Here is a 14,388-nt window from a genome sequence, read left to right on the forward strand (position 1 = left end):
CAGGGTGGAAGAGCGAGACGGAACCAGAACCGAGATCCGGAGGAAAGAGTAAGAGGCAGAACGGAGGGAGTTCGAAACGATTATCTGAGTTTTAAAACAAACTCTCAAGTGTCTGCAAAGTCCTCCGCGAATCAGAGGGTTGAAGGGGGTAGAGCTGGTGGGAAAGGGAACGGAAGCAACGGCGGGGGCAGCGGAGGTCGCGGGGGGAGAGATAATATGCTAATGCCGCGACGGAGACTACATGGGAATTTAAGAGGATCAATGTGCAGTACGAGATTCGTACGGGGAATAAGGTATTACAACGTCTTCTATACTTCTTCCAGGCGATTAGACCCTCGAAAGTTCGCGGAGCCCGCACACCCGACTCCAATGAAATTAAACTTTGAAATATTCGTCATCCTTATCGCGCGCAGGTGTACCGGAGCATGATGTGCTCGTTGAAAACAAGAGCTACGGATCCGTGCATAATACGGAGTCGGAACGGCTACCGGTTTTCAGAATTATCGGAAGGACAATCGGCACGCGCCGATTCCCGTCGACGACCGCGTTATTGGGTACAGCTCCGTCGAGTTCCGCCAAAAGCTGCCCGGCCGATTCCTTATACAATACGTGCATAGGAAAAACTCGCATGGGAAAGCCCAACTTGCGAGCTTATGTGAGATTATGAGTTTAGTTGCGAAACAACAGCGCTCTGCCCGGACGCGGCTCTCTTTCGTAACGATTATTGCGCGGACCCACTTGTGCACTTGTGTGCGCCAGCCGAGCCACCTAGCGTCGAGCTTAATTGACTGGCAGAATTGCGTGTAATCTCGCATTCGTGAAGCACGGGAGCAAAAAAGTATAGCTCAACGTACGAATGTCCTTAACGCTAAACCTACCTTGGATCGCCGGTTTTCACATTTTTCATTTCTCATTTTTCATTTGTTGGAATTACGAAGTTTATTCGATGATTTCCGATGAAGAAATATCTTACTTCAGGCATGCTTATAATAACAACGGCGAAATCTTCATTCTTATTGTTGTGACTTAACGCATGTACCCGTATGATGCAACGACATCGAACCGCTTCGAGCCCGATCAAACGGCATAAATCTATCTCTTCTTATCTACCTCACTAACATACACAGTGCGACAAATAAGTTTCGAGACTGGCCGAGGAAAACATCATTGAAACAAGATATATGAATATTTTCGATTTTTTTATTCGAAATATTCTCCTCCAGTTTCAGTACACTTGTTACAGCGATTCAACAGTGATTCAAATGCGTGTTCTAGCTCATTTTGTGGAATTTCCTCTAGCGCTCGAGTTGTAGCTATTTTGATGATCGAAATGTCATTAAAAGAACATCCTTTCAACTTCAATTTTAATTTTGTGAATAGGGAGAAGTCACACGGGGTCAAATCAGGCAAATATGGTGGATGATTCAACACACAGACTTGATTTCGAGCCAAAAATTGACGAACAATGAGCGAGATGTGTCTCGGTGCATTATCATGCAACAGACACCAGGTCTCTGGATCACGATATTCGGGTCGAATACGCGGATTCTGGCCATCAAACGCTTCAAAAGTTGGAGATAATATACACCAGTAATTATTTAGCCAGTCGGAACGAATTCCCCGTGGATAATTCCTTTGCTATCGAAGAATGTAATGGGCATTGTCTTGATGGAACTTCCGTGCTTTTTAGCTTGTGATGAATCTTTCGACTTCCATTCCGCACTTTGGTGCTTGGTTTCTGGGTCGTACTAAAAGCACCATGTTTCGTCATCCGTAACAACTGATTTCAGGAAGTTTGGAACATCTCTGACGGCTGCAACAACTTCTTTGGAATGATTGACACGCAACGATTTTTGGTCATATTTCAACATCGACAAGAAAATTGTTTAGGGAGAACTGTTATAACTTTGCTATTTATCAACCGATTGAACCAAAATTGATACTACCGGAAAGAGGAATGTCATAGCTTTCAAACGCCGGTCTAAAAACATCGATAACGCTATTAGTTATTGAGATATGGTCTGAGCATTGTGACTACTCATCTGAGATGAGTCTCGAAACTTATTTGTCGCACTGTGTACATCAATCATTGGAAACACAAGCACTCTTTACGAAAATGCTCCATACTCGGAACATCAGAATACATCATACTTTCATTCATTCAACGGTATAGGCTTGTAACACTCCTAATAACACAAGTTTGTAACACTTGTAACACTTGTAACGCAGAACACTTTGTTGAACCAACGCTACCAAGCCGTTTAAAGTGGCTGGTTTCACACTTTTCCTTTTAAAATTGTTGAATGCATAGTATTTCTAATAATTAATTAATTAATTGAAGCATACATTAAAATAGAAATGGCGAAACATCTAAATAAATTCAGCATTGCTATTCTTACAAAGCAACCCATATTGGTCACTTTCGGAGCTCGGCAGCTCTGGTGTTAAACTATATGTTAACAAAACAGTACTATGCATTACCGCGAAAGTGTTAAACTTAATCTCACTCCAAACTAAGTAACGGAACAATCACATGAAACATCAGAATCCTGAACTACATTTGGAGCAGCACACGTTAGTCATTTTGAATGCTCAATGGTTTTAGTGTTAACAAGCACGAAATAATGCTCCTGATGAATTTTCCTTGTTCCTTAACAATCGCTTTTATTAAAGGTAGTTCTCTCTCTCTCTCTCTCTCTTTTTCCATGAATCCCCAAATTATGAAGAACATTAGCCAAATCCTTCGTGATATAATGATCCCTGGTATAATGGCGAAGTTCACGGCATTCTGTTCTAAATGATTCTCTTTCGATGAACGACCCGGCTAATTCTCATCCCGTGCTTCCACGCGGATTGCCGGCAAGACTCGTGGTCTAGGGGGTGGGTCGGCGAATGGTGTGGAGGGCGGCGCTAATTTTTGCGCGTAAGAAAAGCACCGTTGCCGAGGAAGTAGCTTGCACCTGGCCGGTTCCCAGCCGCGGGAGATCAACGGACAAATGACACGCGATTCACCCCAGCTCCCGACAGCCCCCAATGGTCCGCGTTTACCGTCAGTTACAAACTGCCTTCACCTTCTCATCGAGCTGCGATTAATGTCTTATTCACGGGCTGGAGACTCGCGTGGAGGTTCACTTGCATTACCATGTTCTGTGAACAACTATCGTAAATTATGTTTTCAAGCTTTCGACACGACTCGGGGGAATTGTAAGCATTTTAACTCGTTGCACTGTAACAACGAATCGCACTCATGATGAACATTTTATATATGATCTAATAAATATGAATGTTATTCGTTCCTCGATTGCACCTGTCACATGACATTTTGTCTAACTTGCGAACAACTCAGACCGAAGGAATACAGGCAAGAAGATGTAAATCAAATTATTATACTTGTTAGAAGGGGATAGGACATAAGAAGACCGAACTACTTTATACTACGTGCAAGGGAAATTAGATCTCTCTGACTAGATTTGTAGGAAATTAAACAATCTACATTAAAGAAGTACATACATATATTAATTGCAAACTATATATCATAATAACATAAAATATTTTATCTTTTTAGAATATATCTATCAACATTTTATTATATCGTATGTTCAGTTTATCGATGTTTATTATATTTTATATATTTTATATTCAAAGTTAGACCACATAGTACATTTTACTATATCTTATATTTAGTTTATTTATGTAATCTGCATCAAAGAAGTGCATTGATATCAAATTATATGTCATGATAGCATAAAATATTTTATCTTCTTAGAACATATCTATCAACATTTTATTATATCCTATGTTCAGTTTATATATGTTTATTATGTTTTATATATTTTATATAATATTATATATATCTTATATTTAGATTATCTATGTTTATAATTAGAATGAGAGAGAGAGGGAGAGAGAGAGAGAGAGAGAGAGAGAGAGAGAGAGACTATGTTAGATTAGATTAGATTATATCTATGTATAAATCTCTCACACACATTTAAGGAAGCTTAGAACACTGAAAGTAAAAGGATATAAATTAAAAATTACCTATGTACACTTAAGATTGCAATGGGTGCAAACCTAAATACAACACATATAATAATGACAATAATAATGATACATTATTCGTTTCTTGTAAATCGAAACAAAATTTGTTGCTACCCTTATGGAAGTCTATGGATGTCTCGTTCTACCAAGGAAATTATTAAGGGCGAAGAAATGCTAATTAACGCAGTTGTGAAAGAGATCTTAGTGCAAGGGGTTAGTCGAAGCAATCCTTCGGAAAGATTTTCCTCTGAAATTTCTGGACTCTACGGAATTTAGAGAGGGAGATAAATCTTTCTAGAATCCGTGAATATTTAGTTCTTGGACCCTAATGTCTGCTAACACTCGAAATAGCCAGGATTCTGTTGATTCTCGCAGATATCAGGATCTTGGACCACCCTTGTCGTAACACGAGGCACTCAATGTGTCCAAGTTCGAGCAACCTTTACGACAAGCATGGGTGAGAAGCGCTTTGCTTCAGGTGTCACGCTCTAGAACGGACTATAATTACTATAATTCAGGAACACAGAGAATGCTAGCAATAGTGTACTCATTAAATTTAAGATAACGATTAAATAAACTTCTCGACTCAAACACACGCTATAATAAAAATGGCAAAAGATTTCGCATAGAAAGTCTCAGATGTGACCCTCACCGATACCAATGAAATTTGATAGGGCGACAGTCACAACTGTAAAAACTCGCCGATAAATTCGGTCTGGTCATTCTTATAAAACAACACGCATCAATCACTTTTATAACTCGGTAGGTTTGGTGACGACTTCGACGCAGTCATTTCAATCCCTGACTGGACGATCTCCATCTTTGTTCTAGAGGCTAAATGTTCGCAATGTAAAGAACGTCCCAACAATACCGATTAATTCGTGGCAGAGACTGAGGCCTCGTTTAAAGATTGTCCTGCGCCACCCATTCCCTGTTATTGTGAAGGACTTGAAGGATCTTATCCTTGTGAATCCTCGCCCCAGAAAGAGAATCCAGGAAGACGTTCTGCAGCACCGTGGCCCGCGAAGCACGTGCCGTTTGATTACAAAGACGGCAGTAAATCCACGGGGCGGTAATTCCTCCTCTGGCAATTGTAGATAAAACTTGAATAAGTCATAGACTTAATTTAACTCGTGGTACCGGCCAACGACGCCCAGAGTCTTCCACGGAGATTTCTTAATTACGTGCGGGGACTTGGCGAGGGCGTGGGGACGGAACAGAGACGGATAGAAAGAGAGGGGAAGATAAAACCGAAGGGCGTTGTATCGGCTAAAGAAAGAAAGAGAGAGAGGGAGAGAGGGGGGGGGTAGCAGAGGTTGGAAAGGGTTCTCGTTGCGGCAAGAAGATTTAGAAATTCTTGATGGGAAGAAAGTCGCCCTTACCACGGTGATAAAGCATTTCTTTCAGCAGCGCTTTGTCATTTTTATCGTAATTATTTACGAGTTAATTACTCGGGCCGCCTCGCGAGCCCCGACCACGTTGCTTGCTGCCTTTACACTTTCGAACGGTGACCGTTCTATTAATCAACGCTCTCCCCGAGAATTACACCGGGCATTTATCTTTGCTTTCTTTCGATGATAGAACAAAGTAAGCGAGTGGCTCGGCATCTGCCACGCGCACGGAGGCGTTCGGTAATGCGAAGGGAAAATCATGAAAACGGGAAGCGCGGGTTCGTTCTGCTGAAAGTTACCGTGATCAACTCTAAAATCATGGTAAAGGGAAGAGAGATCTCGATGGAAGGGGCCGAGCCGCACGGTCTGTCGAATTTTAAGCCTGTATAATTTAACACCTTCGCCGGCAGAAACTAAGAGAAACCGGTGGTGAAGGGAACAGCGGAGCTAGAGATACGAAGTTTAAAGTTTTCAACGGCACTTACCTATCCTAGCGGCATCTCGCGTTCCCCGCGGTGCCTTCTATCGTTCCCGCGAGTACTCTCCCTCTCGTTCCCGTAAATATGGTTCGCAGACAGAGACGACTAAAGACCGAGACAAACGGCGCGCGGAAAGAAAGGGAACGGAAACGAGGATATCGAGAGGGAACAGACGGAAATGACAAGACCGCCGCGACGCGACCCGCAATGGTACCTTTGCCAAAAAACTGGTCACAATTCGTAACCTTAGGCGATTTTCATGAGAATCGGAACTTTCGTGTTTTTCAGATGGCTGAATTTGTACGTGTTATCAAAAATGCAAAATTCAAAATGTATAATCAGACATTACTAACATGAACACTGGTTTTAACTTATTTTTTTGGACATCAATAATTTTCCGATATTTGGCTAGAATTATATAATTAAAATATAAAATTTAATGTGATCGTCTTAATTTCTTTAACATTGTTAACGAAAAACGTTGACAGCTAATACTTTAAACTTAAACTGAACTATCTGAACATTGAAATTATACAGCTGATCAAATTGACCGATTTCGTATATTTTATTTTGAGGTTGTTGAAATTATAAGGCCACTTTCATAGAAAACGATTAAATAAATTTCTTATATATATAATCCAAGCTTACATTATAATATAATGAAAAGTCTAAATAAATTCAGCTTTGTTATCGTTATGAGGTTACACAAATGGTTTCATTAAGAAAAAAGAACTTTAGCATGTTGAAGATGTTACCATTTTTAAGACATTACAAAGTACGAGCATTTGTCAACTTTAACGATCATCTCATTGTCAGTAACCAGCTACGATGTTTGAAATTTGTAGTTTTTTGCTATTATGTACTTCGAAAATTGTATGGTACCCAACTTTTTGGGAAAAGGTACCACTGTGCGACGCGACACGGCGTCGACTTAGTCGAGTTAAGCCAAGATACGACTTGGTTCTTCTGCTCTTTTGTTCCTCGAGAAAAACCGTAAACTTCGAAAGGGAACGAAGGGTGCCAGCGCGAGAACAAGAGCGCCGCATCCAAAGCGAATTCGTTAGCGGCATCAACCCCTTTCACCTGCTAGAGCGTTTCCCACTTTCGAGTTTTAAGTCACCGCACCGTCGTGAATAATTGTTCAAATCAGATTAAGTCGCTGCCTGGTCGATTGATTGCGAATGTAATTATGAGAACACCACTACCTTTCCCTCTTCCTACGCTGCTCTGCAAATTTCCTGGCGATTGAAGCGATCCCAAGATTGTTCACGCAGAAAAAAATTCATTTGCGGATTCGACTGTTTTATAGTAACCATGTTACGGTTTGACACACAACCTTCTATAGCTCAGTGTAACTATGACGTCACATACTGATTCATCATGTTTTTTTAGTTTCATTCTTGGTGACAATGTGACAAGAGTATCTTGTTTTGTTGTTGCGATTTACCCAACACATCAAGATGGATTTAGCCCCTTGCCGTATCATTTTCTTCGCATAATGATTAGAGATATAATAATTAGAGCTTTTTCCATCGTAAAATTTCCTAGAAGAAACAAAAAAATATATTCATTGAGTTCCTACGTTTACTTGAATTTTTAGATATTGATTAAAAAGAGAACTGAATTTTATTCAAACTTAAGACAACGTGTTAATCTTTTCGTAAATTATGAATTCCTAGTTACTTTATACAGGGTGTCCCAAAAATTTGTCGCAATCCGGAAATGGGAGGTTCCTGAGTTCATTTGAAGTAACTTTTTCCTTAGCGAAAATGTAATTCGCGGCTTTGTTTACGAGTTATTAGCGATAAACAGTGACCAATGAGAGACGTGATCAGCTGTCGCGAGATGGTTGAGCCAATGAACGAAACCGAGCTTCGTGCGCTCGTATTTTTCGTCCATAACTTGTAAACAAAGCCGCGGATTGCATTTTCGATAAGGAAAAAGTTACTTCAAATGACCTTGGGAACCCCCCATTTCCGGATTACGAGACATTTTTGGGACACCCTGTATCTAGAAATTGATACTTGCTGATTTCGAGTTACTCGTACGCACTCGACGTCACAAAAACTATCGCATTTTCTTTCGATTCTAGAATTTAAACCTATTTTACCTAAGCTTCGTAATTTTTTGAATTTCCAGGTTAGGTTCTTTGTAACTGGTAATTAAAATCTAATCGCGTCGTTTCTTGAACAATTTACTACTATTAGTTCGTCTCTGCTCTCCACACTGAATGATTTCCCTAATTTATTTTCATTTCTGGTTCTTGATAACCGGAGAATCAAATCTTGTTTCGATTTAAAAGAAATGACTACCATTCATATTTAACCCTTTGCGGTCGAAACTATTTGAATTCGAAATCCAAAACATGATTTATGATCTACAGTATTTCTATTTTATACATATAATTTATTGCAATTTATGCGCATGAAATTGAGCCTACTGACAATACAATGCAATTTTAACCATTTCTTTCTGTTTAAATATAAATGAGTTTGATGCTCTTACAATGATTTTGAAAAATAGTGCACCAATTTTTAGTGGTATCTCAGAGTTGCCAGTCGAGTGCAAAGGGTTAATAGCATCAACTAGAATAATAAACGCGTGCTTCTCACTGATATTTTTCACCAAAACATTTCAAATACGTGTTAGTTTTGGACCCTAATTTAGACTGTTTAATATATGCGAATTGTGGTATATATGCTAACGTGATGATACTTTTGTCTTGCAGACCATATCTACGGGAAGCCCGCAGGAGCACGCGAACGGGGAGGCGACCCATAACCACAACGGTTACCTCGCGCCGGCGAGCACCAGCGCCCATAACATCCTGAACCCCATGAATAATTTAAACGGTATCAATGCACAAACACCTTACGACACCAAATAACAAACGAAGTAAGCGCCGGCGCACCGATCGAACCGCGGATGTGTTGCCAAATACCTTTAGCGACGCGAAACCGTCTTCTCTGTCAACGCACTCGCAGCCGCGCCGAACACGCTCGGCGGCTCGCTCGTCGCCGCACGGAGTACTCGCGATCGAGGCTATTATCCAAAGAACTCGATGACGTCCCGAGATCGTGCGAACGGCGATACTCTATGTAAAACTCGAACCTCGTGGAAACGCCACAAATTTCCTAGGCGTAAGGCGACGATCGTCGCAATCTTCGAGAAACGAACCGAACCGTCTCGCCGGTGACCGGCAGACCCTGTCTGCCCGCGGTTCAGCGACCTTTAAGGCTATACGAATCGAGCGCGTGAAACTATTGGTGCTGTTTAGTCGAAGTTTAATTGTTTGAATTTCGCAGGCTAAAGTAGACTCTAAAAATCAACCGATTCAGCTAGGAGGGGGGGATATAAAACGAGCCGAGCGTCAAGAGAAGCAAGGAGAGAGAGAGAGGGGGGAGGGAGAGAAATGCAGGATGAGGTTAGGCGCTCGCGAGGAAACAATGCGGGTAAACCGAATGCTCAGGGGTGATCAAAGTTTGGCCGTTCTTGTAGTCGACTTTGCTGTCCGTTGCGGGCTACGCCGGTAAATCTAGCTTTACCGGACTACCGGACCAACGGACTACCGGAGGTAGAACTCGAGGAATGGCCACAGGGTGAAATTGGTGAGCGAGGTCCGCCTGGCAGATCGAATCGGTAGCTGGCTCCGGCAACCAGCCAGCTCAGGCCAGCATCGCTACCCCTTGGGGCTCATACGTTAGGGGTGACTTAAGCATTGTTTCAACTTCGAATCTCCCGGTAGAAGCCCAGATTGATGTCGCGAACTTTTCCGTTGCCTTATTTGCGAGTCAGATAACGAGACTGTGAGTTATGCCGAAACTTCTCTCTCTGTCCTTCTCCGGAATTGGCCAGGCGCTATCAGCGGCGGCTGCGCTCCGCCGAGGAATCTTTTATTTCCTTTATGCCATACGCTCTGGACGATTTGTCGGCGGCACGCCTCTGGAAAGAGTTTTCCCGATCCCTCGAACAATAATAGGTTTACCTCTCCTTGCCGCGATCGTTCCATTGGCATCTCGTACGGCGAACGCGTCCTATACGACTCACCTTTGACCCGTTTGCATCGCAACCAATGATTAAACGTAACCACTTGGTCATCGATTGATTCTTAAAACGTTATTTGGTTTGGTCGGTGCGTGCTTTGCAGTTATCGCACCGATAAAGTGTTTATCTTCCTTTATTTTGTGATTAACAGACGACGCAATGACTTCGAGCATTTCTTGACAAAATTGTTTCGACACGTTAAGTGCGTCCGCGATATCAAAGTCAATTAATTAATATAGTCGAAACTAAGTACTTAAAATTTGCCGTAACATTTATTAATTGAACTTTTTTGCATTACAAAAACTCTAGTTAAAAATTAGTGTGACCTCTTTGCGACCGGCGCGGCACTCAACGTGTTAATCCAGAAAAATGGAGCGTGTGTCTACGCTAATGATGCAAATGGGTTAACCTTCGGTCGTGCGCAATCGATCAAATTCATCGCACAAACGTTTTGAAGTAACTTTGAAACATGGGACGGGCCATGTAAATTTTGACAAGCTATTTTCAGCGAACAATGGCTATCAAGCGCATTCTTTTAAACGAGTCATTGAATCAATTTTGTTTGTACTTCGTTATAATCTGCGGATTTATGCATTTATGGTTATCACATTTTAAACAGCCAAGACAACTCGTTAAAATGATTAAGAACAAAAATAAATGCCCGTGCAGCTCTAGCGTGTTGCAATCGTTATAGACAAATTTTATTTTGACTTAAAAATCTGCAAGCTGGTTATAACTCTTAAATTGTGTAGAGTTTAGAACTGAATCCAGTTCAACTAGATCCATCAAAAAAAAAAAAGAAAAAAGAAAAGTTAATAGATAACTTTAATAATAGAAACAAGGGGTTCTAGAGCAGTTATCCTACACTATGTGATCAACTCCCTTAACACTTTGACTGACACAATTTTTCCACGAAATTTGTAAATGAATTTTAATTACAATCTATTATTAAGTAAGCCAAACATTGTTAGGATCTACGAGATGTAAGCAGTTTACAAAAGCACTTGCTATAATAAATCATGTTTTGTCTCTAGTCTTGTATTATTAAATCGGTTATACTGACTTTGTGCGACGTTTCTGAACACTGGTGCGTGGCAGTCAACGTGTTAAAATTTAATTCAAAAATCGAATCGATATCTATCGCGGTTTCCGAGTGTACCGATTTGTCACATTATTTTATCTATACCGAAGGGTTTTGATCGAGAAAATGAAATCCAGTCTGTTAACGACTTCTGCGCCTTTTAAGTAAGCCTATGATCGTTCACAATGTCTATTGCCAAGTTTTTCTATCGAAACGTTCGTACATCTCGTTCGTATTTTTAGTACGAATTTCGAAATGGCCACGTCGTATTAGGTGTAACGAAATACTTCCACCGATACTCTGTAATGTTACGAGTAGTTCCTAAGCGTACGTTTACGTTAGAGCTGCGATAGAAACGGCGAGAGCGTCGATCAGCGCGACGACAAAAGCTGATTGTCCAGCAAGCTGCGCTCTGCTCGCAGCTTCGGTGTAAGCAGTTCCATTATAAAAAGAAAAAGAAACGATAGCACGTATCTCGTCGCTCTGATCGTTCGTTGCAGCTCCGCCATGAGCGTACCCTAACGCTAGCCGTCTTCGTAATAAAAAGAAAATCGAAGGAACAGTCGAGAAAAGTAAAAAAAGTAAATTGTATCGTGTCGTACCGACTACTAACCGACTATCTAACCAAATAACTCGAATAGATTACGATTAGTAACCGACCATGGATGGCGATCACCGAGGCAATCGTACATTATTCGACGCGTTCCGATCGGCGAACGGTTCGCACTATAATCAAGCCGCTTATCTAATGGCAAAAACCGAATTCCGTCTCGCCTCGAATGCCGAATTACACGTGTACGATCCGTGTAAAAAAAAAAGAAAATGGAATGAGGGGAATGGTGAAGAAGACGCAGCATTGAACGGGAATACGCAAGGAAGTGTGTAAGTTCGCTAGTATAGATATGTTTTGTATCATAGTTCTATCATAGAAATATTAATTGAAATAAAATTACTGTTTCGATGTTACCCAACGTGTTTCGTTCTTTATTCACGACGGGGGGAGGGCGGCATCGATTACGTCGACGTTAGCCGCAAGCATAACGGCGTTATGCCAACGTAACGTCTTCGCATCCCCGTGCCGTGTCTCGAGATTTTCCCTACGTACCTCGCATCCTTCGCGCCTCCTCTGAATTATTTAACGCCGCTACGTGATTGGCCGACAAATCCGGCATGCCTCAATAATTTACCAATCATACACACGGTCCTTTGTGTTTTATGCGCCGCGTTACGAATAAATCGCATTGCGTATTCAGGAGAGCAACGATCCGACTGTATTCGAGCGTGAACGCGTGTGCCCCTCGGTGAACAAGACGGGTGAACGAAACAAAAAGAAAAAAAAACGGAGAAGATAACGGAGAAGAGGCTGGCAGTCTAGGATGGGAAATCGAAAGGGAGTGATTTCTACGGCTACACTCGAAATTTCGCCGAGGGCCGGAAGCGTCTGCCGCTTTCATAACGTAAATCGAAATATCCCCTTCTTGTTCCGTTGGCGCGGGGGCGTTTCTTAATCGCGTATGGATACTTCGGGGATAAGTTTCGATCGTAAAACGAGGAACACGATGTCGCGTGGAGACAAATGATCTGGGAAGAATTTTTGAAATGCTATTTGAACATCTACACTGTGATAGGGATAAATAATTCACGTCGATTTTCGTCAACTTGAAATACGTTGCCGGGATCGTTATTTCGACAATTTCTTTTTGGTGTAATGATAAAAATTTATTCAATATGAACTAGGAATAGAAAGAAAATCAATTTTTATTTAACTCCTGTTTGTTGCAATTCAGCTGGAAAATGTTTATTTTGCATAAAGCTCGCTTAGTTATGAAGCACATTTTTACACAAAAACTGTACACATCCAAACTTCCGTAAAAATAGTTAAAAAATTTGTCGTTGTAAAAATCTTCGATCTTCAAATCTATATGACAAGTTCGATTATGAAATTCAATTCGGGAAGAGATGTACTGCGAAAGTAGAGGCTTTAACCCTTTGCACTCGAGTGGTGACTCTGAGGCACCGTTAAAATTGTTATAGCATATTCCAAGATAATTTTTATATTAGCAAAGTTTACATTTAAGAAATTGTTAAAAGTATAACTGTTGTACAAGTCACCGCAGGACTCAATTTCATATGCATAAAATGCACTTTGTCATATAAAATGGAAATACTATAAGTCAGAAAAATTATTTTAAGTTTCCGGTTAAAATAGCTTCGAGTGCAAAGGGTTAAGCTTTGAAATGAGTCCAGGTTGTTGTCGTATAATACCCTTGTCGAATTTTTTATATCGGTACAGAAAAATTCATTACGTAGGAAATGACTACAGAACTACAGGAACTACATATAGAACAAGATACCCTTGTTACATTGTAGGTAAAAATAAAATTAAATGGAGAAGATGATAGATCAGTATGTAACTTCAAAGTGTCACTGAACTCTAGCTAACTCCCTGCCCTATAATAATGATTCAGACTCGTAGTGAACATTTCGTACAAAGAAAATTTGATTCTTCTATTATCAAAATCTAGGAATGAAACTAGATAAAAACATACAAGAAACAAAAATCGTCAAGTTCGGATTCGTCTACGGATTGATGATCGATTTTTTTTTTTTGAATTTTTAATCATTTTGGAAAATATGTATAATCAAAAGACGTACAAATTTATTATACAAACTCGATAGTTCAAATACAAATACAGTAATTTCTCCCTAATTCGCGCTCAGATTGGGCACAAAAATGGACAATTTGGGAAGAGGAGATACATTTATTCGAGCCTTGCGGCTCGTTTTTATAGCTGTTGACAATCGATAATTATAAAAACGAGCCGCAAGGCTCGAATAATTGTATCTCTTCTTCCCAAATTGTTCATTTTTGTGCACAATCTCAGCGTGAATTACGGGGAAATTACTGTAACTGCGATTTTGGCAATTTTCACAAAAATGAAAATGTCCGATCGTCAATGCCTTTGAAGCACTTTTTATACTTTTGCCCTAGGTAATCCCATTTGGCAAGAATCCTGTATATCGTCAAGCCATCTTTAAAAAAAAGGAATTCAGAGCAATGTCGTTTAAAATCTAGACAAACAGCATTCAAAACAAAATTAACATCGTTTTTTTATAGTTCATAGCATCGTAAAATAAGCCATAAAAACTTATATCAATCAATTGTTTGCTTCTCTTCTGCTGTTGTTTTAAAATATAAGTAAAAATAAATATACGTACTCCTTAAGAACCAAAAACTGCTGATCACCGTAGTTGTGAACGAAATCGTAGAGCCAGGAATTAATCAAAACACTTGATAGCATTGTCATTAGAAAATCGGACAAGAACCTAGAATTATAATGCCGTTGTATGGTAA

The 14,388-nt window shown here is 40.4% G+C and overlaps 1 protein-coding gene across 4 annotated transcripts in view; it reads left to right on the forward strand.

The window, feature by feature from the left end:
* The window catches only part of LOC117227254 (LIM domain only protein 3), a 148,918-nt gene extending 136,919 nt beyond the window's left edge, over positions 1 to 11,999 (forward strand). For 3 of the 4 annotated variants that reach the window (XM_033482350.2, XM_033482351.2, XM_033482349.2), the window contains one exon: positions 8,637 to 11,999. In XM_033482350.2, coding sequence (XP_033338241.1) covers positions 8,637 to 8,795 — 159 coding nt within the window. In that variant the 3' untranslated portion in view covers positions 8,796 to 11,999. The remainder of the gene's footprint in view (positions 1 to 8,636) is intronic. The other variant, XR_004492026.2, reaches the window with a different exon arrangement.
* Positions 12,000 to 14,388: the final 2,389 nt, after the last annotated feature.

The sequence above is a fragment of the Megalopta genalis genome, chromosome 3 (assembly GCF_051020955.1).
Source record: "Megalopta genalis isolate 19385.01 chromosome 3, iyMegGena1_principal, whole genome shotgun sequence".
NCBI classification, from domain to species: Eukaryota; Metazoa; Arthropoda; class Insecta; order Hymenoptera; family Halictidae; genus Megalopta; species Megalopta genalis.